Source organism: Cydia pomonella, chromosome 22 (genome assembly GCF_033807575.1).
Source record: "Cydia pomonella isolate Wapato2018A chromosome 22, ilCydPomo1, whole genome shotgun sequence".
NCBI classification, from domain to species: domain Eukaryota; kingdom Metazoa; phylum Arthropoda; class Insecta; order Lepidoptera; family Tortricidae; genus Cydia; species Cydia pomonella.
In genome coordinates this window covers 6,780,973-6,805,891 of record NC_084724.1, presented here as the reverse complement: position 1 = coordinate 6,805,891, position 24,919 = coordinate 6,780,973, and the positions used below count along the sequence as shown (strand labels likewise).

At 39.8% G+C, this 24,919-nt stretch overlaps 2 protein-coding genes across 2 annotated transcripts; one reads left to right on the top strand and one right to left on the bottom strand.

Moving 5' to 3' along the window:
• Nucleotides 1–680: 680 nt before the first annotated feature.
• On the bottom strand, nt 681–22,128 carry LOC133530076 (uncharacterized). The gene is made up of 13 exons (XM_061867900.1): nt 21,913–22,128; nt 21,701–21,839; nt 20,822–20,966; nt 19,769–19,932; nt 17,834–17,951; nt 16,240–16,363; nt 15,141–15,270; nt 11,146–11,331; nt 10,494–10,638; nt 6,794–6,925; nt 4,294–4,381; nt 2,314–2,519; nt 681–1,069 (listed from the first exon to the last, which is right to left on the bottom strand). The coding sequence occupies exons 1-13, from the start codon at nt 22,020–22,022 to the stop codon at nt 837–839; spliced, it is 1,920 nt and encodes a 639-aa protein (XP_061723884.1). The 5' UTR covers nt 22,023–22,128; the 3' UTR covers nt 681–836.
• Nucleotides 22,129–22,476: 348 nt separating this feature from the next.
• Nucleotides 22,477–24,800, top strand: LOC133530087 (dysbindin-like). Its single transcript, XM_061867920.1, has 3 exons — nt 22,477–23,076; nt 23,435–23,599; nt 24,249–24,800. Exons 1-3 carry the CDS (start codon nt 22,572–22,574, stop codon nt 24,332–24,334), a joined length of 756 nt encoding a protein of 251 aa, XP_061723904.1. The 5' UTR covers nt 22,477–22,571; the 3' UTR covers nt 24,335–24,800.
• The last annotated feature ends 119 nt before the right edge of the window (nt 24,801–24,919 follow it).

Sequence of the window (24,919 nt, the reverse complement as noted above, 5' to 3'; positions counted from 1 at the left end):
GCAGATGTTTTGAACAGACTGCTATTAACATCTGATCCTGTCCTGACAGGCATGAGAACCAGGAAAAATAAAAAAAACACCCACTTTCTGCTGATGTCCTGAATTTATTGATAGAAAGTGACATTGCCAATCTAAGCTTTGAAGAAAATGACCAATAAAAGATGAAAGTAATACTTAATGTCTTTTTTTTACCTTCTTAACGCTAAAACCTAAATAACAAATGGTTAAGAGGCCATTGGATTGGATAATATTTTTGGCCAACTTTTAGGGTCAAATACCAGTCTGTGTGCCGGCTGTACACACTCGTCTAGAGCCTCTCGCTGAGTCTCAGAGGGCCTCCCGCAACCACCGAAGTTAGCAAATTGTGGGTTCTTTCTCTTTTACTTCAATTAACGCGTAATTAGAGTGACAGAGAAAGATGCCCGCAATTCACGACCTTGGGTGTTTGCGGTAGGCCCTCAGTATAGACAGTATAGCCGGCATAATAACCGCTCGTGTATTATACACAGGCAGAATTAATCGTACCTGGATATGCGCTCTATGGCGTATTAATAAATATTTACTACACATCTATGGATAAGAAATATTATGGCTATTATAGGCGATTGATTAGATGTCTAAATATCGGAATTATTTATATTATGTTCCCTACAACTTAAGTTATGAAAAAAAAAACACAATGATATTTTTATCCATTTATTATAATTTATAAAAAAGAACACTTTAATACATTACTCTTAAAATAACATTTGCATCGTCTGGGTATAAAATCGCTGCTAACTTAGCTTGGTCTAACTCTAACAACCTTCCGAAACAGTTTGCCATAAAGATAGCTTTTAGAAGCTCAACGCCTCCAAATAGTAAGCCTCATAAGCCTTATACGTCTTGCCGTCTACCGTCCTCTGATGCGATATATAGTTTTTGAACTGGTTATTCGACCATAGATTAAGGTTCTCTTTCCCTTGGTCTAGAGTTTTGCTGGTCTTCTGGAGGCTGCGAAGGTTCTCGTCGAGGCGTTTCTTTATTTTATCTATAATTTGGTCTTCTTCCTCAACGTGTTTGTTGATGTCTAGAACAAGGAATATAGGGCTGTTTGTAAAAAGAAGTTTTATACATTGTCTGCCATTTTGGTTTTTGCCCTTGTTATAGTTTTGTTAGCACTAGCGAGAAAATAAGCTCGCAGTGCCCTTCACTCGGCCCCATAAAATTAAAAACTCATTCATGGGTAATTGTGTAAGATTTTATAATAAACTTTCAAACCATATTACTGAATTATCAATTAATAAATTTAAGAATCATGTAAAGTGTAAACCCATTTCTAAAGCTTATTATACACAACACTACATGAATGATCACACAAGACTACATGAATGATAAAACAACGTGGGATTAATTGTGATTCGAAATGATTAATTATTTACTATATTTGAATAAAGATGCTGAAATGGATGTTCCAATGTATGTACTTCCTTTGTTGGTTTATTTTTTATTTTATTTATATGACATTTAGAATTTATTCTAGAAACTTTCTAGACTAGTATTTCTTATACAAACGTTTCTTTTTGTTTGACGATGTTTTGTGATATTCTTAGTATTCAATTTGATCTATGAATTATATTCATTAGTATTATACACCGTGGGCCAATTAAACCCGACAGATTTTAACCACACATTCCTGAGGTCATAAGGAGCAAAAAATGTTTTATGAGTTTTAGCCAAATTCGCCAAAAAAAATTTTTTTTTTTTGCCGAAAAAAAAAATTCCTTTTGCGTTTTCTGCACACGACACGTTATTTATTTTTACACTTTGGTGAAAAAAAATCATTACAACGAATAAGTAAAGTTTTTTTTTATTTACAGACGACAATTGCGAGTTTACTTGAAAACTTTAATATCTGTCAGTAGGTATGTCTAAACCAAGTCACATAGTGGCAGCTCACAGCTAAAAAGGCGTTTTTGACTTAGCTATAAAAGAAACAAATTTTCACAGAAATTGTCATTATATCTAAAACAATACCATTTTCAGAAAACATTGTATGACATTTTAGTCTCTAAATGCGGTCAAGAATACACCTTTGAAATCTGTCGGGTTTAATTGGCCCACGGTGTATATGGAATAATATTTACATCAATAAATAACTTAAGATAATAATATGTAATACTGCCTTACTATTCATAAGTGCTTGTTGCTAGGCCTACATGAATAAAGTATATTTGAACTGAACTGAAATATATCTGGAAAGCGTCTACTTTCCTACTTTCGTCTAATTAAACAGTAATGTAATATTAGTTGGGTTGTTAAAAAAATACTCACCAACATTGGTATGGAAGTCTGTCTCATTGTGCCCCACGCTCCGCAGCCTAGCCTTGTGATTGACAGCCGTGATAAGACTCAGTACGTTGTGTGGAAGAGACTGCGACGGGCACGTAAGCCCGCTGGCGACGTCGGCGGTGAGCCAGCGAGCATGTAGTCGGGAAGCGGCGGATCGGAGCGTTTCGAATATCCAGATTTTTTCGCCGCTGAAAAAAAACATAGCCTTAAGAGGAAAGAGGACGGCCGCTTCTCGATGCAAACGTAGTCCTCGTTTTCCTCTCTGGATATTGAGATTTTGAAAAATATTTCTACATAATTTGATGTATATTAACCATAACTATGCCCCTACGTTTAACTTTTTTAGATTTTTTGATTATTGTAAAAAAATAGGAGCGAAAAACAGATTCATAAAATGTTGTAATGCTCCTAACTTATACAGGGTGATCAATCCAAAACGGTCAGTATGGAGAAGTCAGAAACTATGAGAGATAGCCACGCCACATCTGTACTTAGGAAACATTGCTTCGATTTTAAATTTAATAATAATGACATCCAATCTTTTTTTTATTCTCTAATTCGTATTATCAACAATAACAACGAAAAAACTCGCAAAATTTATACCTACCAATGTTTACATGACTTCGAGCAGGTTCGATTCCCGGTTATGTATGAGAGATTAAAAAGAAGATTGAATGTCATTATTATTAAATTTAAAATCGAAGCCATGTTTCCTAAGAACAGATGTGGCTATCTCTCATAGTTTCTGACTTCTCCATATTGACCGTTTGGATTAATCATTCTGTATAATTATAATAAAAAAATCAAACATAGGGGCATAGCTGTGGTTGATATACAACAAATTGTAACAAAATATGTTCAATAATGTTAATATTATCCAGAGAGGAAAATGAGGACTACATTTGTATGAAATAGCGATCTGGCGCGGGTCCTCCACTTTCGTCTAAAGGCCAGAGCACACCTGCTGCGGGTGTGTAGATGTACAGTCAGCATCAAATACTTTGTAGCAACCAAAGTAGCCAAATAGTTCGGTACACCATATATTTAGTATGGTGTACCGAACTATTTGGCCACTTTGACAGCTACAAAGTATTTGACGCTGACTGTACATGTGCGTGTGCGCTGAAATGTTTGAACCGCGCGCGCACGCACACGTCACGCAACCCGTGTGCCATCTCTCACAAGGATCTGTATATTACAACGCGCACACAGTTATTTATACAGGTTTCTAGCTGGAATAAATGGCTGGCGCTGTGAATATACGTACTCTATTTTATAAATGATTCTGTTAGTGTTTCAAGTATAGGCCGAATATTATCACTAATATTAAGTTATACTCACGTATAGAAGCAATAAAACGTTAATATTGATATATATCAAAGAACTTACAAAAATTAATCCCCGAAAAAAAAAAATTGTTTTAGCCGTGTTGTTTTTTTAGACTTCCAGGATAGTACATTTTGTACTTACTTACAGAAAACCGCTGCCAAAGAACACTAGACCCTATTCATAGTGTTGTGTTCCTGCCGGTGAGTAAGGTTGTCAGAGCTCAACGAGGGTGCGGTGTTAGGGTCGGCAACGCGCATGTTACTCCTCTAGAGTTGCAAGCGTACATAGACTATGGAGACTGGTTACCATCAGGCGGGCCGTATGCTTGTTTGCCACCCACGTAGTATAAAATTGTACTTTTATAATCAGTGATCGGACACTCATAAAGTGGAGACTGCCGTACGATAATATCCACATTTATAATACATATGTATGTCTTAATGGGCTTTTCTATATGATTCTAATATAATGTATACCTGTGTAAAGATATATTTATTTCACACAGTGTATGTTTCTTAGTTAAACACCAAAGAATCATTAAATTGCCTTGCCCGGTAATGAGATTAGTGAGAACCATGAAATAACGTAAAAGCAAACATGGTTAATATATAAATAATTACGTAGTTTGCAAACCTTTCTAAAACAAGTTTCCTGTTTTTCTCCAGATTGAATTTCTTCAAGTATATTCTCAGCTCGTCAATGAACCGTGCGTTGCTCAGATCTAAAAAGTGTATACAAAAATTAATTTCATTTTTTAATCAATATCATAAACGTGCAAAATTTTACACTTTGAATTTGTCTTTCAGTGTGTTCGAGGTCCGATAAAAAAATAGAACCATTTCTTGCTTATGGAGTAAAGAACTTGAAGTTTACGGCAATAGAAAACCCTCCAAGTTTGCTTATTCTGTCTTTTGTATCGATGTAGCAAAGGACTATGCGCCAAAATGATCGAAAAACCAACAGAGTTGAGAATTGGGTCACTAGATAGGTATTTCTATGTACTTCACTTCGTTCTATGGACACCAAGCGGAACTCCGTTACAGAACTACTCTATTTTGTATTTTAATCAAAATGTCATCACCCTTATTACTTAGGCAATAGAGACCACCGCTGGGCGAGCGCGGCGAATGGCTTGCAGCAATTAATTTACTACTTTGTGATGGTTGTCGCTGAGGGCGAACCATACATATCCTTCAGCAAGAGGGGCTTAGTGAAGGTTTCCAGGATAACTCAGGGTATGGAGGATGAGTTGCCAGAAAACACAAGTTAACTTTGCTAAATGGCGTCTTTCGCGCCCTTTATTATTACTCGTACGAAGTATATCTCACACTTAACTAGCAAGCTATACATAGACAGCAATCAGTAAATAGAACCAGTGTCACGTGATTGGCCAACAAGCACTAGAAACGGCGGGATAGCGGAACGTTCCCCGGGGAACGGGGTCAGGAATAAACCTTCGTTCCGAAATTTTTGTTTATTGTTAACATAAATCAACATGACACTGGCAAATTAATAAAAAGCCATATAATAAAAAAAAAAACCTCCGGCTCTAAGCGAGAACGCGTGCGGCCTGGATAGGTTTAGCGGGATCGGGTGCACCGGGGATAACCTTCCCGGCTAACTATGCGAGGATACGCGCAGTCTATTCAGGACTCGGTCCTACGGGAAGCCCGGGGCGAACGCGAGGACGCACGCCGCCACACCGGGCTGAGCAGTCGTTGTTTCTAGCGCGGGCTCGAAACATAGACTGGCCGTCGTTGACTAGATGTCGTTCGATACCTCCCTAACGGGAGGTATGAGTGGCCGTGTCCGCCGTTATACCGTAGGTATTTAAAAAAAAGTAAACAAAATCTACCCCCAAATGGCTCCTTAAGCCAGTTGAGGGTAGATGAAAACATTACATGATCAAATAATTTAAAATTAGGTCGTTCAGCGACAGATCCAGGCGGTTTTGTATTTGGTTGGTTAACCAATAAATGTTATAACTACCCGAAAATGTACAAATTGTTTGTTTACTTTTATTTAAATACCTAAAGATACAGAGTATACCCCGATGTGGGGAGGTCATTCTGCGTCATTGTGTGGACGTGTGTGCTGCTGGTGTAGGCCAGCGCTTCGCTACCGCTCGTTACCCAACCCCGCGACCCCTAGCCTGGTGATACCGTTTGAGCAGGACCGCGGTGAAGGTCCGGTCGCCGTTGCGTTGTAGCCGTGACGTCACAACTTGTACTTTATTGCCTTGGTCTAGGTAATAGGGGTGACATTTTGAGTAAAATACAAATATCTCAGTTCTGCAACGGAATTCCGCTTGGTGGGCATAGAACGAAATGAAGTACATAGAAATACTTATTTAATAACCTAACTCATTTCTGTTAGATTTTTGACCAGGCTCCATACAGTTGCCCATGGTCCTTCATTTTGTATTTAACAAATTTATTTAAAAATAATAATCTAGAAAACGAGCTTAGTGGAAAATATATCGTAGAATAAGGACTTATTTGGATCTAACTGAAACCAGTTAATCTGTGGGTTTTAACCCATTTTCAGGCCGCACCAATGTACAAAGTTTTCCCAAAAAAATATATATATATTCCCAATTAATCCAGCTTTGATCCATCTGAAGAAAAGTCACATTTCCTAAAAGTGTAATCAAATTTGAACCTTAAATCGGAATGCTAAAATTGGATTTCCAATGGCGCTTACTTAGTAGATAAATCATCGTCGCTTGGAAAGGGGTTAGTACTTTACTGCGAGGACATGATTCCCCTGATGATTACTCAAGTGTTGCTTTAGAGCAACACCTGTCCTGTACCTGATTGGTCATTGAATGAATTTTCCGAGACGTTGAATTCCATGCTCACTCCATCTTGGCTCGCGAGCGTCTCTTCTCATAGCACTGACGGACTTGCTATGGAGTCTGCGGGCAGGTCTGAGGTCTACTGAAGATGAGTTAAGAGTTGTTAGTACCTTATTGGTCATTGAAGGAATTTTCCAAGACGTCGAATTCCATGCTAAGTTCCATATTGGCTCGCGAGCGTCTCTTCTCTTAGAACTGACGGACTTGCTATGGAGTCTGCGGGCAGGTCTAACGGTTGAGGTCAACTAATGATGAGTTAAGAGTCGCTGCAAGTACCTGATTGGTCGTCGAATGAATTTTCCGAGACGTCGAATTCCATGCTCAGTTCCATCTTGGCTCGCGAGCGTCTCTTCTCGTAGAACTGACGGAGACTTGCTATGGAGTCCGAGGGCAGGTCAAGCTGGAGGCCTGTGGAGTATCAGGACAATTAGCCTCATGCATGAATTTTTTGAAAGATGGTAATTGCATCTACTTCCTGTGAGATTCAAATGTTTTTAATAAACCTGATATCTATTGTACCCCAGAAGCTTACAAATTGCAAAAGGAAAATATTTATTAAAAAACCGGCCAAGAGCATGTCGGGCCACGCTCAGTGTAGGGTTCCGTAGTTACTCTTCCGTCACAATAAGCTAAACTGGAGCTTCAAGTATAGTAAATTGTTAACCAAAGGATGAAACGGTACCTTTCACGCGAGTTAAACAAATAGGCAAATTTGCATAATCAGTACCTAATTAAAGTAAGTCTTTTTACTATGAAGGGGAAACTTTTTACGATAACTCAAAAACAGCTAAACTGATCATGTCCGCTATAGTTTTCATTTAATGTCTTTCTTAAGCTTTACTTCCACGATTTTTTTCATATTTTTTGGACCTATGGTTCAAAAGTTAGAGGGGGGGGGACACATTTTTTTTTCTTTCGGAGCGATTATCTCCGAATATATTCACTTTATCAACAAATGTTTGTTGAATACCCCTATTAGTTTCCAAAGACCTTTCCGACGATACCCCACACTGTAGGGTTGAAGCAAAAAAAAAAATTCACCCCCACTTTACGTGTAGGGGAGGTACCCTAAAAAAAATTAAATTTTTAGATTTTATTGTACGACTTTGTCGGCTTTATTGATTTATATATCCATGCCGAATTTCAGCTTTCTAGCACTAACGACCACGGAGTGAAGCCTCGGACAGACAGACAGACAGACGGACATGGCGAAACTATAAGGGTTCCTAGTTGACTACAGAACCCTAAAAAGCGAGCCTGTGACGTCATCTCGCTCACGGCTGCGCCGAAATGTGTGCAAAAGAATAATGTAGAATAAGTTTTTCGCTATTTACGCCGTAAAAAATGCGCAAGTATAGAGTTGTTATACATTTTTTTCTCCTTATAGCATAAGAATTAAGGAATCTGTTACTAGTGTTTAAGATAAATTACATTGAGGATTACACATTCCTAGATTATTTTCGTATTGTTGAACGTTGATCCTTTCGCATTTTCTCAAAGGTTAGGTTAGGTTAGCTGGAACAGATCCCTTTTAGGGATAAGTTCGCCTATGTACATAACATTATTGTTGTTGTTTTGTCTGTTTTATGCGAACCTGTTCATGTGCAATACATACATGCATATTGGTACTGATATTTCTACTCGTCATATTATCGCAAATGGATATGTGAGCTATCAGTGCGAGTCTTGTCTTCTTATTCATAACATAATACTTAGAACATTTTGCCTCTTTTAAACAATATATCAATATGTCATTTGATATTTACCACCAGCTTTTCGGTAACGGAAAACATTGTGAGGAAACCTGCATACATCTGCGAAGAAATTCAAAGGTGTATGTGAAGTCCCCAATCCGCATTGGACTAGCGTGGGGACTATAGGCCGAGCCTTCTCGCGCATGAGAGGAGGCCTGTGCCCAGCAGTGGGACGTATATAGGCTGAATTATTATTATTAAACAATATATAGGCTGCTTTTTACTTAATTCCAGAGTGAAGTGACAGGCACTAATACAATCGCCATGCCGATTCTTATAAAGTTCGTCTCTTGGTTAGGGACGAACACACCGGCTGCGTGCTGTAAAGCAGCACCTGGCGGACTACTTCGCTACGTCCATAGCTCCAGACGAAGAGCCCATCACCCTCAAACCGGGCCAAGTCCAGAGGATGATAAGACGCACCCCGCTGAAGAAGGCGCCTGGCTCCGACCGCATACCGAACGAGGCGCTGCGCCACCTGCCCCCGCGAGCCATCGCGACGTTGGCGCGGCTCTTCACCGGAGTCCTGCGGACCGGCCACTTCCCGCGCCCCTGGAAGCAGGCTCGCGTCATCATGATTCCCAAGCCCGGGAAGAATATTCTTCGTCCTGAGAGCTATCGACCCATCACGCTGCTGCCTACCATCTCGAAAGTCTTCGAGAAGCTGCTTCTGCCTCACCTGACGCCCCACATTCAGCCACGTGTTCAACAGTTCGGCTTCCGTCCGGAACACTCGCGACGACGTTCCAGCTTGCCCGCGTGCTGCACTTTGCTGCAGCAGCCTACAACAAGAGGGAGCACACGGTCGCTGTTTTTCTGGACATGGAGAAGGCGTTCGATCGCGTATGGCACCCCGGCCTCCTCTACAAGCTGTCCACGTCTACTACTCCGCATCGAGTAGTCAAGACTGTGGCCACCTTCCTGGAGGACCGCCGCTTCCATGTGGCGGTAGAAGACGCCGTGTTAACCGACCGCATCATCCTTGCCGGAGTGCCCCAATGGAGCTGCCTCTCGCCCAATGTGTTATGGGCGCTACACCGAAGACATCCCGGTCAGCGAGGGCGTTACGCTGGCGCTGTACGCCGACGACGCTGCCTACATCGCGTCGTCCATCCGCCTAACACACGCAGCGCACAAAGCCCAGTGCGCCCTAGAGGCCCTCCCTCCATGGCTAAAGAAGTGGAGGCTGTCAGTCAACTTGTCGAAGACCCAGGCGATTGCCATATCCCGCAAGGTGCTGATGCCGCCGCGTCTCACACTCCTGGGGCAGGCCGTCGAATGGTCCCCGATGGTAAAATACCTTGGGGTGTCCATAAATCGCCACCTCACCATGGCCCCTCACGTCAAGAACGTAATCGCCCAGACACGTGCCGCTCGCAGTTTACTTGCTCCGGTTCTGAAGTCCCGGCTATTGCTACGCGTGAAGCTAGGCGTGTACAAGACTTACGTCCGATCATGCCTAACATATGCAGCCCCCGCGTGGTACCCGCTAGTGGGAGAGTACAACAGGAAGCGACTGAACGCCCAGCAGTCGCTCACTTTACGCACCATCGTCGAAGCCCCTCGCTATGTGAGGAATGACGTCATAGCCCGGGACCTGAGAGCAGAATCGCTACGGGACTTCGTAGCTCGCCTGGCGGGTCGGATGTTCAGGCGCGCGGACCAGTCGCGCTGGAGCCACCTCCGTGGCATAGCGCCGTACCACGCGCGCCCGCCCGACTACAGGGGTCTGCCGCCCGAACTCGCGCCTGCAACCCCTGCCACACCAGACTGACCACACACCGGACTGACCACACGACGGACCGACACCACCCTGACACCGGTTGACGATCGCTGGCTGGGCCTCCCCCAACGGGGTCCCACCCGGCTGGCTTGAACTCGCCAGTGTGAGAAAAACCCGGACATGACCATCGGAGCCTCATCCGAGGCCCCACCCCGACAACCCAGCCATATTCATGGTTGGCGGTTTGACACCGCTGCAGGGGGCCAACGCCCCGAACAGCACCCTCAATCCCCTGAGGGGGAATTGAGAAGACGTCCACTGCACACCGGCTGCGTGTGCGTAGACGACAGACGTGCACGTGTTAGCGCTATGCTTGAGCCGTGCACGCACACGTCACGCAAGCAGTGTGCCGTCTCTCATAAGGATCTGTATATTACAACGCCCACGCGCACGTCTGCGCACACGCACCCGGTGTGCACAGGCTTTTAATGGAACATACCTCTGGTGTAGCTGATATTAGCGTCCGGTGCATCGTTGCGGAAACCACTGAAAATGGTTGATAGACATTCTCTCACGTTCTGTATCTTCCTGTCTGTTGCAGCTAGAGACGAGATGACGTTTTTAATTTCGTCTCTTTTGGATTCCTGTAAAGTTATATTTATTAAATATAGAGTTACACATTGTTTTTAGGGCCCCGTACCTTAATAGAAAAAACAGAACCCTTATGGGATCACTTTGTTGTCTGTCTGTCCGTCTTGTCTGTTTGTCAAGATCCTTCTCGGGACGCGTTGAAGCATCGTGTTGAAATTTAAACCATATACTCAGGTAGGTAGACCCTAGAAGCTGCTAAAAAATTAAACTTCTAAGTTAATGTAAACCTTGGTGGGCACTCGACTCGCACTTGTCCAGTCCGGTTTCTTCATAACATTTTTGACCGAATTTTTAGTTATCTTTTGCAGTTTTTTCGAGAACATTTTTTGCTCTATATAGTTCGTGTCATCCACGATGACGCGCAGATTTGTCAAATATAATCTTTAAAGACATGACAATATAAAAGGCACGCGTCTTCGTGAATGACACAATCTATACAGAACAACTAATTTAAATCCTAGAGTTTTGACCACACACATATGAAAGTATGTAATACTTACAATAGCTTTATCAATCTTATGTATCTGGTTGTGTGCGGGTTGCGGCTCGGCGTGTGTGGTGGCGAACAGCCCCTCGGCCGCCGTCACTAGGCGCAGGGCGTCGCGCAGCGCGAGCACTCGCGCCTCTGTTCGCGCGCGCTCGCACCGGAGCACTAGGAGCTCGCAGGATTCGCCAGTTAGTTCACTCTGTCATACACAAATGGCGGGATCCTATAGATGTGCTATACGCGTGCGCCCGTGAGGGACAGGGCATACGCAATGTGACAAAATTAAAATAGTTATTTTCTCAAACTTGCTATGAAATGATGACTTACGTCAAATTAGGTCCGGAAATACTACATAGCAGGTGCGATGAGTGAAGATGATATGTAAAGGAATTTCATACTGCCTTACACACCTAGGACTGTAAAGCAACCTTCTTTTGTTTTTTAACGTCAAATTGTGATACCACGTCTTGGCATTCAACCATCAACAATAGTACATTGTGCAACGAGGGGGGTAAGTAAAATTCTGGATACGAGGGTGGTTATTCCCGACAGCCGCAGGCTGGAGGGAATTAAAGGCCCGAGTTTGCAATATTCTTACCCCCGGAGTTACACACAATGTTTTTCATCGCACTTGCGAAGAAAAAACTAAATTTTAAGCGAAATCATTCTTAAATACGGTGACATATCAAGCATTCGTCCGCCATTTTGTAAATTCATGACAAGTTGGGCATTGAAGGCTCAGACCTATTCGGCATTCAGCCACGATTGAAAATTATGTAAAAATATTTTAAACGACTGTTAAATTACTCAAATTAAATAATTCTCATTTATGGTATTTGGTTTGTATGAATAACTGACATAATAAAAATAAAAAAGGGAGTTATAGCTTTTTTTTTTTCACAATCCATAACTACCGCGGGAACAAAATAGGCCTTTGTCCTTCAGTACACTTGCATGAAATAAGATCTTTTTCGAGCAAGTGTGATGAAAATAATATTTTCAGTTAGCTTGGTACGGTGATATGTCTTGAACTTATCTGCTTTGCCTAAAGGTTGACTGGTAGAGAATGCCTTACGGCATTAAGTTCGCCTATTGTACAGTGTGTTTTCTTATGTGCAATAAAGATTAAATAAATAAATATGTTGTGCATATTCGTGGCTAAGCAACGACGATGGCACCGTGGCGAGTGGCGTTCCGAGTAGGTCGCCACAAAACAAATTGGCTACAATTTTTTGTTTTAATTGCAAGTTTGAGAAAAGCACTATACAAATCTCGACGAGAAACGGGGTTGCCGGCCGCGTATCTCTATCCGCCTTCGTTACGCTCAGCCGTCTATATCTACTCGGCCTGCAACCCTACGTTTCCCGGCCTCTATAATAATGTACTATTTTTACAGTTTCGCCACATCCGTCTGTCCGTCTGCCAGAGACCGTTAAGACTAGAAAGCTGCAATTTAACATGCGTATATAATCAATCACGGAAATGATAATTAGTAAATTACGATACAAGTGTTACCTATTCGCACATGTATCATACGTTTTACAGTACGTATGTCCCTTTAAATTTTCGATATAGTTAATTAATGAGCTAATTATCTAGTGTTGAGTTGCTCACTCGTGAGGCACCTCATTTGTACCACTCATTTAGTTAAATTGTCGCAGAACTTCACACCGCATAAATGTCATACATCACTCCTCAATTAATTTTACTCATTTACTCGCGCGCATCACACACAGCTCTTACCACTCAAACCATTCAAACACTTCAAATTTAAAAAAAAAACTCTCAGCCTTTCAAACTCACTCGCGTTCCTCACAACTCGCAAGAGAGTCGCGAGGCGCTCGGTGCTCGCCGACATTCAAATGAAGAAATGAGTCATTGACGTCATCGCATTCATCGCTCACCCCTCACACTATCAACTGCCCAACTACAAACCTTATTGCAAGGACAAAAGGTCCACCGAGAAATGCGTTGTGTTTGTACCATTCACTCGCCTCACTGTGACATCTCCTCAAAAATCCTTTCAAAATGAAACAATGAATTAGATTTACCGAAAGAGGGAGTGAGACAGACACGCGCCGTGCTTCAATAACACCTCATTGAAAATACGTTAAAAATGAAACACGAAAGAAAACAAGCGTAAGCGTCCGCAAGCCTACATACATATTACGCCATTTTGATCCTAGCATTGCTAAGTTACTTGTCAAAAGCGAAAAATCTAAGTCATCAAAGAACCTACCGAAGAATGTGTTTTCTCTCTGTCGCACTTGTAATTTCATACGTAAGTGCGACAGCAAAGCAAAACTTCGTGGTTCGCGGTAGGCCTCCATATTTGTTAGCTATTATTGTACTAACGCGCATACCAGTATAACCTGACCTCAAGACTCATATTGCTGGTGTCATGTATAATCTGAATCAATTAGACTGGACAGTGAAATGGTTACTTGATAAGCGATTGAAATGCCAACCAAGTCTCACTGGGCATTTACGAAGCTTGCTTAAAAACAGTTATCGTTTAAGAGACCAAAATATTATTTAAATTATTGAAATATAATATAGTGGCGTACACAAAATATGATATTTTACATTAGTTTATTAATAAAAAAGTAAATATAATTTGTATAGGTGAAATAAACATGTATATTTTAACGATTTGAATTTGTAATACTTTTTGTTAACGTGCTTCGTATAGTATTTCGATCATTTATGATTTTGACATATTTATAGTACGAGAAACTCGAAAAAGTTGTTCGTAATCTTTAGTTGTGTTTTATAAATAGTGATCAGTGACCATTCTTATAATTATACCAAAATAACAATATATTAACATTGTTTTCGCGATAAAATATACCTGTGGGTCTTTCTTTGTGTCTTTTGCATACAAAAATCAAGTGTATATTACACGCCGGTGGCATTACCGCGCGAACGTTATTGAAGCTTTCGTTTGTTATCATATTACAATGATATTATTACTGATAAATTATGAGGTGGTAAGTTAGTAATTTCTATATAATAATGGTACAAAAAATATTGGATTTGTTCTCCTTAGTTTGTTAATTGTTTGTTTGGTAGTTTATGGTTAGTATTTATTTCAATATATGAATGTTAAACTTAAAATGATATCAAGTAGCAAGGATTGATACTGGAACAATCTAACAATAAAAATAATAAACTGCTAAATTAGAACAAGTTTCATAAAAGCATCAAATTAAGTTGCAATAGGATGTATGTACTTTAACTCCTTAGTTTGATTCTTAAATGTATGTCTTCTGCTGTTAAAGTTCTGTTTTAAACCTCCAGAATTGCACTCCAAGTAAATATTTAAAAGGAAGTTTAGCAATGCCTAAATATGTATTTACATTAAATATGGTTTGCTGCCGTTGGAGTTGATGGAATAGTCGATGCTGCAAAAGTGCTAGTACCTCTCCTCATTTGAAGTAAGACATTGTAACACCTCATTTTAGAGAATGAGGTACTCATACAAACTCATTTTAAATTGATGTCCTACCCATCACTATAATTATCGCACTTTTACGGTAAAGTAGCATCATATGTATGTATGTATGTATGTATATAATTTATTGTACATAGAAAAAAAAACAGTTACAGAGTAAATTAAATACAACAAAGGCGAACTTATCCCTGTATGGGATCTCTTCCAGTTAACCTTTGAGGAAATGAGTAAAACAGAAGTAACGGTGAATGAATGACAAACACAAACAAAAGTGTACAATCACTGAAATTAATGAAATGCACGTTTTGAATACATATTGATACAAATATACATAGATAGAAAAATAACCATAAAATAATGCATACATATGCACTGTAATAGTTATTTGTGTTACAAGTATTGTTTAACCTCTCGTGCTAATTTTGATACCCGAGCAAGCGAAAGATTCCAAAATTGAACCACGAGCGTAGCGTTCTAAATAAAAATAGCAACTGTTAACACTAACACTGTAAATACGTCAAAACAACTCATTGTTATCAGTGTTGATCACTTACGTTCAAAGCATCTACAGCTTGTGCCAGACGTTGTTGAGCCAGCCGCGTCATTTCACGACACTTGAACGCTTCTAGTGTCAAAGTGCATTGTAGTGCTGCAGTTTCGCTTAGGACCGCTTGGAAACATGGCCTACAAAAAAAAATTCTCATTATTTCAATAGAAATAACATTATATTATATACTTTTACTTATTGTTTAGGGCCACTAATCCGAGCTATGTAGTCACAATGTTATTTTAAGTATTGTCGTTAGTTTTCAAGCTGGCCCTTACGGCTAAAAGTCATTGTCTATTGTAAATAAAACCGCACGTGCTACTTACATGCATAAAAAAAGGTTCGGTCACATTAACCGGTTATTGAATTACAACTCGTATGGAAATTTCAATACGATTCAAAATGAGCTTACGGAAAAATATCTTACGAGGCTGTGTGTGGTCCCTGTTACTGCGTGCCGGCGAGTCCAACACTACAGAACCAGTCTAAAATGTATCATCGAGATGCGTAACAAATTCGCGTTATCGGAGAGCCCGCTTAAACTGTTTTTTAGGGTTCCGTACCCAAAGGGTCAAACGGGACCCTATTACTGAGACTCCGCTGTTCTCATGAACTGTGATAGTTAGCCAGTTGAATTTTCTACAGATTATGTATATCGGTTGCCGCTATAACAACAAATGCTAAAAACAGAATAAAATAAATATTTCTTTCCAATCTCTAGGTTCTCATCCAATCACCGAAGTTAAGCAACGTCGGGCGGGGTCAGTACTTGGATGGATAACCGTTTTTATAGATAATGGTACGGAACCCGTCCTGTGCGAGTCCCACTCGCACTTGGCCGATTTATTTTCGCGTTGGCCTAGCCCGCGCTCAGGTGCCAATTAGAATTATACGCCAATGACCGAGCCTTTTTTTGCAGGTAGTAGCACGTGCGGTTTTACTTACAATAGACAAAGAGTTAGCCATGAGGGCCAGCCTGAAAACTAACGACTATAACTCAAAGGCGTTTTATAATAGCACTAAATCCTTTACATAGTTTTCCCATAAAAACGGAACCGTTTTAATTTGCATTATAAGTGTATTATAGATAATTGAATAACACGTACCGGTTATTGTCCACTGTGGGCTCTCCTCTGCTGCTCAATGAATTCACAAGAGCTGCTCGACGCGCGTACAGCTCCGCCCACAGCGCGTCGCCGCGGCACGCCACTAGCTGACTTATGTGCTCCTCTATAAAGTATAAAATTCACCGTAGTATTACACCTTCATCTTAAAGTTTTTACAGTACTTTACGGTGCTACTCGTACTTTACCGCCCTAGGTAACTAGCACTAAAAGAAAGTATTATTTGAAGTTTATTACTATAAAAAAATAATTATTCATTTCTTTCAAAATCCGGCAGACCAGAATGGAGATAAAAGATTGAAGAACCGATAGCCGTTTGTCTTATAATTCTATCTATAGTGCAAATGCAGGATTAACGATTCAAAACTTGTCAAAAATGGATTAAAACCGCTGGGAGCCCCGTAACTAGAATCTCATAAAACAACTAAAGACAAGTAAAATCTAACAGTTTTAAATGATTCAAGGTTAATTTCACTAGACTTAAATCGCCCGGGATATAAACCCTCCAGTTACCCGTGAACAAGATGCATGTAACTGCGTCGTAATATCGGGAGCTCAAAAACAATGCAAAAGGTAACCACGGTTTATATCCCGGTCGATTTAAGTCAAGTTAAACCTAATACCATCTATAAAAACTATTCACAGTTGCTGACTCTATTTAAGAGGCTTTAATAGGCAAAGGTCTATAGTGTAGTCTATTAAGATATATATAGTTACAGTCAAAATCCGTACACGGCGAAAAGTTGATATCTCGAGTTATCAATTTCTGCCCGCCGTGTACCGAAATAATAGTAGTTTTTTTTTACACTTTATGCCTCGTTTAAAATCAATGACTCTTTGATTACGGCGAATGAAAGGAATTTAGTGCCAGAATTTTTAATTGTTTATGAAGATGGTACGTAGTTCCTGGTTAAGATGTCTGGCATGGTGTATTTCAAATGAAACTGTTGACGACCGGTTTGGCCTAGTGGGAAGTGACCCTGCCTACGAAGCTGATGGTCCCGGGTTCAAATCCTGGTAAGGGCATTTATTCGTGTGATGAGCATGGATATTTGTTCCTGAGTCATGTATTTAAGTATTTATAAATATTTATATAATATATATATCGTTGTCTAAGTACCCTCAACACAAGTCTTATTGAGCTTACTGTGGGACTTAGTCAATTTGTGTAATAATGTCGTATAATATTTATTTATTTATTTAACCGTGAAATACACTATTATCAGATTTATCAGACATCGGACATTAGGAAGCAAAATTGAATCACAGGCTGGGAGTTCTTAACACGATAAATTATATGGGCTGAATATATAGGTCATATTTAGCAACTTTTACTATGGGACCAATCCCGAAATCGCAAAAAAAAAGTACTCTCCCATAGAAAATTTCAAGGTCAAACAGCCAATTTATTTTTCGCGATTTCAGGGTTGATCTCATAGTCAAAGTTGCTCAGTATGACCTATGTATTCACCCCGTAAATTATTGCAGGCGATTAAATAAACACCCTGTACGTAATCCCCCCTTGGCTATTTGCCTTAGAACTGCCCCCCCCCTAACCCATCAACCCTTGCCTCACCTTCCAAATCGCCGTTGTTAGGTACGTTTCCACTGCTGTTGCTGATCATGGTGGAGGACGCCACGGTGGCCGCGGCCGGCTGGCGGCGTTGGGAGGACAGACATCTGTCTAGTTTAGGCTGCAACAAAATCACATTTTTAGAGGTATGTGGTTAAAGTTGGGTGGGTTATGAAGGCCCACCTTGTACGATCATATCTAGAGTCAAACCAACATGACTTGGCAGCGATTTTGATAGCCCAGATGGTGCACTTCTATAAAATTCGCCTTTTGTACAATGTGTTTTCTTAAGTGCAATAAAGAATAAATAAATAAAAAAAATATGATGTTTACTTGACACTTGCACTGTCTGGGCTATCAAAATCGCTGCCAACTTATCTTGGTCTGACCCTATGTAGATATCGAGAGAAAACACATCTTATACCTAACCAGAAATACGTGACAATAAGGATCAAAGAGCAAAACGATTTTTAAAGTAAAATATACTTTAACTTCTTAATCAACAGAAACAACAATGTTGAACACTATAAGCCTTAAACTCTTTTTCGCTTCATCCTCCTATAACTAAATATGCCAACCGCGTTTTTACCTCTTTACGAGTATCTTCATTACAATTGAGCAAAAGTCCATAAGAAAGAAAAAACACGCACATATACACTCACTCACATAATACTTATAAAGTAAACGGCATACACATTGCACAGTAGTTTTTCTTTATTTCTTGTACCAACTTAGGTGTTTAAAAAGCGTTGCACATTTTTGTGTAAGGTGCTGGCAGAATACCAGCGTTGTGGCTTGCTGCATCATCATGCTGAGTCAGCGCCTTTTCTGTGCCACGACACATGGCGTATTAATTAACTAAAAAAAATGTATTTTATTGAATTAAGTTTGCGTGTTTTTATTTTACAATTTTCTTTTTTGTTTGTCCTGATATCAATGCCATGTATGTTGTGGGTATGAATAAAGAATGTATCTATCTATCTATCTGACAAGGAACTGATGAATCATATGTACAGTACAGCAAAATACTTGGTACAGTACAGCAACTGACCATTGGTAGAACTTAAACCTTTGTAATAAGGTTCACAAACAAGTAAATAAATATTACAAACCGTTACAACCGTACAAACCGTTGGTCGGTCGGTGGTCCCACAATAAACTTAATAAACCTTAGGGCTCTGCACACCGCGAGGTTTAGTAATGCGCGTCGACAGCGCGTTTTTCATTCCACGAAGCAGTTTGTTGGCGTCTGTCGCGATACAAACGCGCGTTGACGGCACGTGTTGTCTTGACTGCTGGGGTACGGGCGCCGTTACACGATGCAAAATAGAATAGATTGTTTTTTTTTTTTTTATAACTATGTACACACAAAGGTGGGTGACCTTTCGTGGACCGATACAAATGTCATTGTGCCCCTGCGTGCGTAGATAAAGGACTTTCCATACTTTACAAAATCTGCCCTGCCCTGCGCTGCGTGGAACTGCGTCGCCTGCGTCTCAGCATACGCTTAGCCTTAGCATCGGTTTTGAACCGCTACACACGCGCATTACAAGCGCATCTGCATCGATGTAAGTGTGCAAAGGTCTACAAGCTGCGTCTGACTTGCGCGCGAATCGCGTGTGAATCGATACAAACGCGCGTCAACGGCGCGTTAAAGAGTCGCGGTGTGCAAAAGCCCTACGTGGGTACTAGACCTATATAATAAATACATGCACATACATACTTATAATTATAAAATTAGAAAACAAGTATTTATAATAAATACTTAACACACCCAAAACACCCAGGGGATAAAAAGGCATTCATGTCCAGGACCTGTATAATAATATTATGCCCATTTTATTTGGCTATCTGGGATATAAAAACAAAGCTTAAGACTGGGAAGCTATTAAATGGTCTTTTAACTGTATCACCATATCATTGTTTCCGGGTACGAACCTGGACATCAGTATGGTCATGTACAGCGCACATCTCCTCGGCTATAGCACGGGTCTCAACAAGGCCCTGCTTCTTGGTGCGGAGCTCCTCTGCGAGGAGTTGGAGGAGCCAGCCTCTTCGCTGCAGGTCTTGTACTCGCTGACGGGCCAGGTTGCGTTGGGACACTGGAGTGAATAAAGGTGGTAAATTATCCTGACATATTGTTTCTACTGCTAGGTAGTCCTAGGGAACAACTTTCAGTAATTGCATTCTGTATTGTTAAGTCTTCTTTCTCTTTGAATTTTCATTTTGTAATTCAAATATTTATTGTGTCTTGGCTCTACCTAATAATTAGGCTTACTTAGGTTAGGCTTTACTAAACATTTCATTATGCTATTCCACAAAACATTTTGTGTATGGCAAAGTCAAATGTCAAAATCCTTGAATGTACAGGTGATCTAACTGATGGGAAATCACAAAGAAAGTTTAGTCTGTTTCATTAATATTAGCCTTGGTTAATATCTAGAAGCCAATAATTACATGACTAAATTTATTTTTCTTAATGAAAAAACTGATTAAAGATATATCTAAAGGCAGGTATCAATCATCTAAACCATTATAGATACCTATTTAACTAAAACTACTAGCCTATCTAATAATAACATGCTAAATTTAGCCACCAATACCCCAGCCATAACTCTAATAAACACATTCCATGTCAGTGACCCGATAGTTGGGTTCTCTGTTCGTAGTCACTGTTTTTGATATACAGAATCTTGCATCTTATCGGCTACGTGCGTAGCATGCGCTGGGACTAAATAATAAATAAATATTGGATATTCTTACACAAATTGACTAAGTCCCACAGTAAGCTTAAGAAGGCTTAAGAAGGAAGAAGGTACTCAGACAATGATAAATATAATATATAAATACTTAAATACATAGAAAACACACATGACTCAGAAACAAATATCTGTGTTCATCACACAAATAGATGGCCTTACCGGGATTATCCCGGGATGCCTTACCCAGGACCATCAGCTTCCCACTTAAAGTGTTAACAAAAATTCTTACTTTTGCTAGACACCTTGTCCATAATCTCACTAAGGTCTCTCTTAGCTTCACTGATGCGGCTCTCGGCTTCCAGCACCTTCTGCCGCACTTCAGTTTGCTGTCGCCATAATGTGAGCTCTGGTGGTATCAGCACATTAGTGTCATGCTGAAATTGGGTGATTTTGAAATGCTTATTAAAGTTAAAGGAAAAGGTTTTTAAGGAATGTAAGGGTAAAGAATTGGAGATTGTACACCACCATCACATAAAATTGCAGGCACTTACACCACTGGTGATAGGATGATCAGAAATTTTTTACAAAAAACATTTTTTTTTTTTATTGATGTTGTAGGTTCAGAAAGGTTTTCTAAATGTTGTAGCATTTTTCGATCACAATACAGCTACCATAAATTTAATTAGCAATCTTGACATCTTTCTTAAGGCCCTAGAGTCGACGGCCTGTGTCGATCCAAAAAAAAATTGTAACAAATTATATGTAACATAATCTGTTACAAGCTAAAAATATGAATATTGATTCTAAAAATCAGCAATATGATATTTGAGGGAATATATCGATAACTTTTTTATTTAAACGTACAAAAAACATGATAGCTGTGGTCCTGTAGGGCTAAGATGGTCGGCTCTTTATCATTTGTGACCATGCCTGTCACATTCTAACAATTATGTAAGTGCGAAAGTTACGGGCATAGTGACAAGCGATAAAAATGGAACCATCATGCTGCCACTGGTCACGCACTTCCATCTCGCTCACGCTTACGCTCTGTGACAGTGAGAGGCCTTAAAGATTTCCTAGCGTATAATGAGATCGTTGACACTTCCAGAGTATTCCAAAATTAAACGAATTTATTATTATTTTGAAAATATCGCTTAACTTCACTTACTTCTGTAAATAGATTCTTTTTCTTACACCTCCTCACATCATCAGCGAAAACTTGCAGTCTCTTCTGTTTTATGATGTCTTTTGATTCTACCTGTTCCATAAGACTGCGCCACACTAAATAGTATGTTCCACGGCACATCCTGCGAACATAACAATTAAATTTAATACCTCAAAACAAGGCCTAAACTATAAAATCAGTTGAGAGAAACATACTGTGAGATTTTGTCCACTGTCGGTACTTTTTCAGGGGGACAACCCATTGCCAGTAGCCAGTCCGCAAATCTTTCAGGCACTTCATCACTACTAAGTTTTGTCTCACTCATTGTCGTTTAATGCGTGGAAAACAAATTAAAACATAAATAAATACACTAGTGCATAGTGCATTCATAACAATACTTGACAGCCCGTCAGCCGTTCGAAATTTGAAATTAAAGGAAGGGTTGCCCAAAGAAAATATTATTTAGAATATAGTTTACGAGTATAGTTGCACGTATTTGTTAGTGAGTTCAGTAATATTCAATTACATAAATAAACCTTAGCAAAGAATGTATTAGTTTTAATGTAAAATATTATCTTAATTGTTTATGTTTTAGCAATAAAAATTAACCAAGTATATTTAAAAAAATATATGTATTTATTGCTGTCGCTGGAAAATGAATCATTAACATACTTTGTAAACGCTCAATTGAGGTGTTTTTTCGAGTTTTAAAGGAATACTTGACCATCAAAGAGAATATAATCACTACGTTATATTGACTATACTATAAAAACCCTTCAACGCTGTCAAAACAAAGCTCTGTTGCATTGCATGATTTGCATGTGATGTGGAATGCGAATATTTCAAAACTTGTGTTTTCACTGTTCCCATTGAAATGTTAAGCAATTTGAAAGAGTTTATTTCAGTGGTACAAGATGGGTTAACATCCAACTCTAATTTGCGGCAGACATTGCAAGAGGTACAGAAAGTGAAGAATATTTTTAAGGACAAACAAAAACTGGTGAACGAAAGTCATGTGAACTGCGGTGCTGGGTCTGTCTTGTTGGACAAGTATCAGTCAGAATGGGCGACGTTACATGAAAATGCTGATATAAATGCTAAAGCAGCAGATGAAGCTGATAAATTGATATTGGAACTGCATGAAACAGCGAAAACAAAGTTGCAAACTGCAAATGAATTGGGCCAAAACTTGGCTTATTTACCGAGTCTCACGGCTTCCGTGGCACAGTGTATCGACAGTTTGAAGAACTTGGACGTGTTAATGAAAACTGTGGAGCAGGACCTGGTGGAATTTGAGGATATTGTGGAAAGGAGTAAGATGGAGAGATGGAAATTAGATCATCATTATCACCTCACATTGTACAAGGAAAAAAAAATGGGTAATTGATTTTCTTTATTATGATTTAAATTCAAAGAATCTGGACCCTGTAGAGTTTCATTTTTCAATTCTTGTTAGATTTTGAATTAAATGTTAGTCCTATAAGACTATGACTGCCATTGTATCAAAAATCAAATAAGTTTCTAATTAGTATGAATTAATTGTAATATAAAGTTGCATTTAGGGCCTGTTTCACAATGTCTTAGTAAAGTCCTGAATACTTGACACTTATCTGACGATGAAAAATACGGTTAAAAGGTTAAGCTGGGCTCTAGCAAAGATGCAACTGGGAAGGTGCTACTGTGCTATTTAGGGGATATGAAATTGAAAATGTATTTACCTATTATCTGAAATTTCAGCTACCCTGGAAGACACACGGATCAAACTAGCCAAGGAGAACTCTATCCACAACCAGGAGCGGGAGAAACAGCAGCTAGCAGAACTCCAGGCCCGGAGAGACAACAGTGCCTCGGCTTTCCAACAAGACATGGCTAGGTACCTGGCCAGTGGCAGCGTGCCTTCAGGTTAGACATCTTGAAACATTGCTCCTAGGTCACTTATCAATAATCAGCCACATATGAGATGAAAAACTACATGGCCTAAGTGGGATTTTATAAATGAAGTTTGGCCTTGCAGGAGCCTCATTTTTATCTATGGCTTTTTGTATACCTTCAGGAGGTGCTTACAGCGGCATCTACCGCAAAAATTCTCTAATTTCCTTAATGGCACTAAAATTTCAATTCATACTGAGAGATTATTAATAAGGCTCTAGCCTACTAAACCTATATTAGTAACCAAGGCCTTGCTAGCTAAAACACAGGCATAAGTAAATGCACTCACGTGTTAGGGTAAACTACAGGGAACATGATCACCTGATCGGTCCAGCTGTTTTTGAATTATTGCAAAAGTGTCTTCTCTTCTTAGTAAAAAGACGTACAAAGAGCTGTGTGGTACTCCTTTATGCTTGTAATGTACATGATACTAACAGCCCTGTTTAGCCTATTCTGACAGAATGGTAACTACTGATGGTACCCTACACTGAGCATGGCCCGACATGCTCTTGGGCGATTTTTTTGAAGGAAAGGATTCTGCTCCCTTAAAATTAGGATACGCCATCTAAAGATTGAAAAATTGGGGGAGTTTACCCTATTTCTGATTTTTTTCCCTTTTCAGTAACAACTAAGCTGCAAGAGGTGACGTTGGAGCAAGTGCAATTAGACGACGACCTTACGGCGCTAGACCAGTTCCTCGAGAGCTGATGTGGTGCGGTCAGACCATGGGTGATATGCAGCAAGGCTTGGAAACTGGTTAAATTTCCAAACCGTTATCATGTACTTGGCGCAAACCTTTTAGTTTCGGTTTCGTTCGTAAAACCGTTATTTTTAAACCGGTTTTTAGGAGAATTTTTCCATAAAGTTCTTGTCATATTAACCGGTGTAGAACACTAAAAACCGGTTTCTTCCTATGCGGGTGTCTTTGTTTACGCGGCATACTACCAGGTTGGATGGCCGTGTCGTCGCTCGTCGAAGAAATTGGTTTATTTATGTTTCAATAAAGTTCTTAAAACGTTCGCGTTCTTATGAAAGATCGGAGTAAAACCAAAAGAAACCGGTATTTATATACTGCTATATTTAAAACCAGTTCCAAGCCTTGATATGAAGAGCTTCTATTTTAATGTACACTAGTAAGTTATATTCCAAAGTTAATATAAATATTGTTGATAAATTGGCGTTTTTCTTTGTATTAGTTAAAGACCGAATGAAGCGAGGCCTAAAGACATACTAGGAGCGCAATTTCGTTTATCCGGTAAAGTAAGAACGCTTAAACTCTAGTTTCTTAGGATG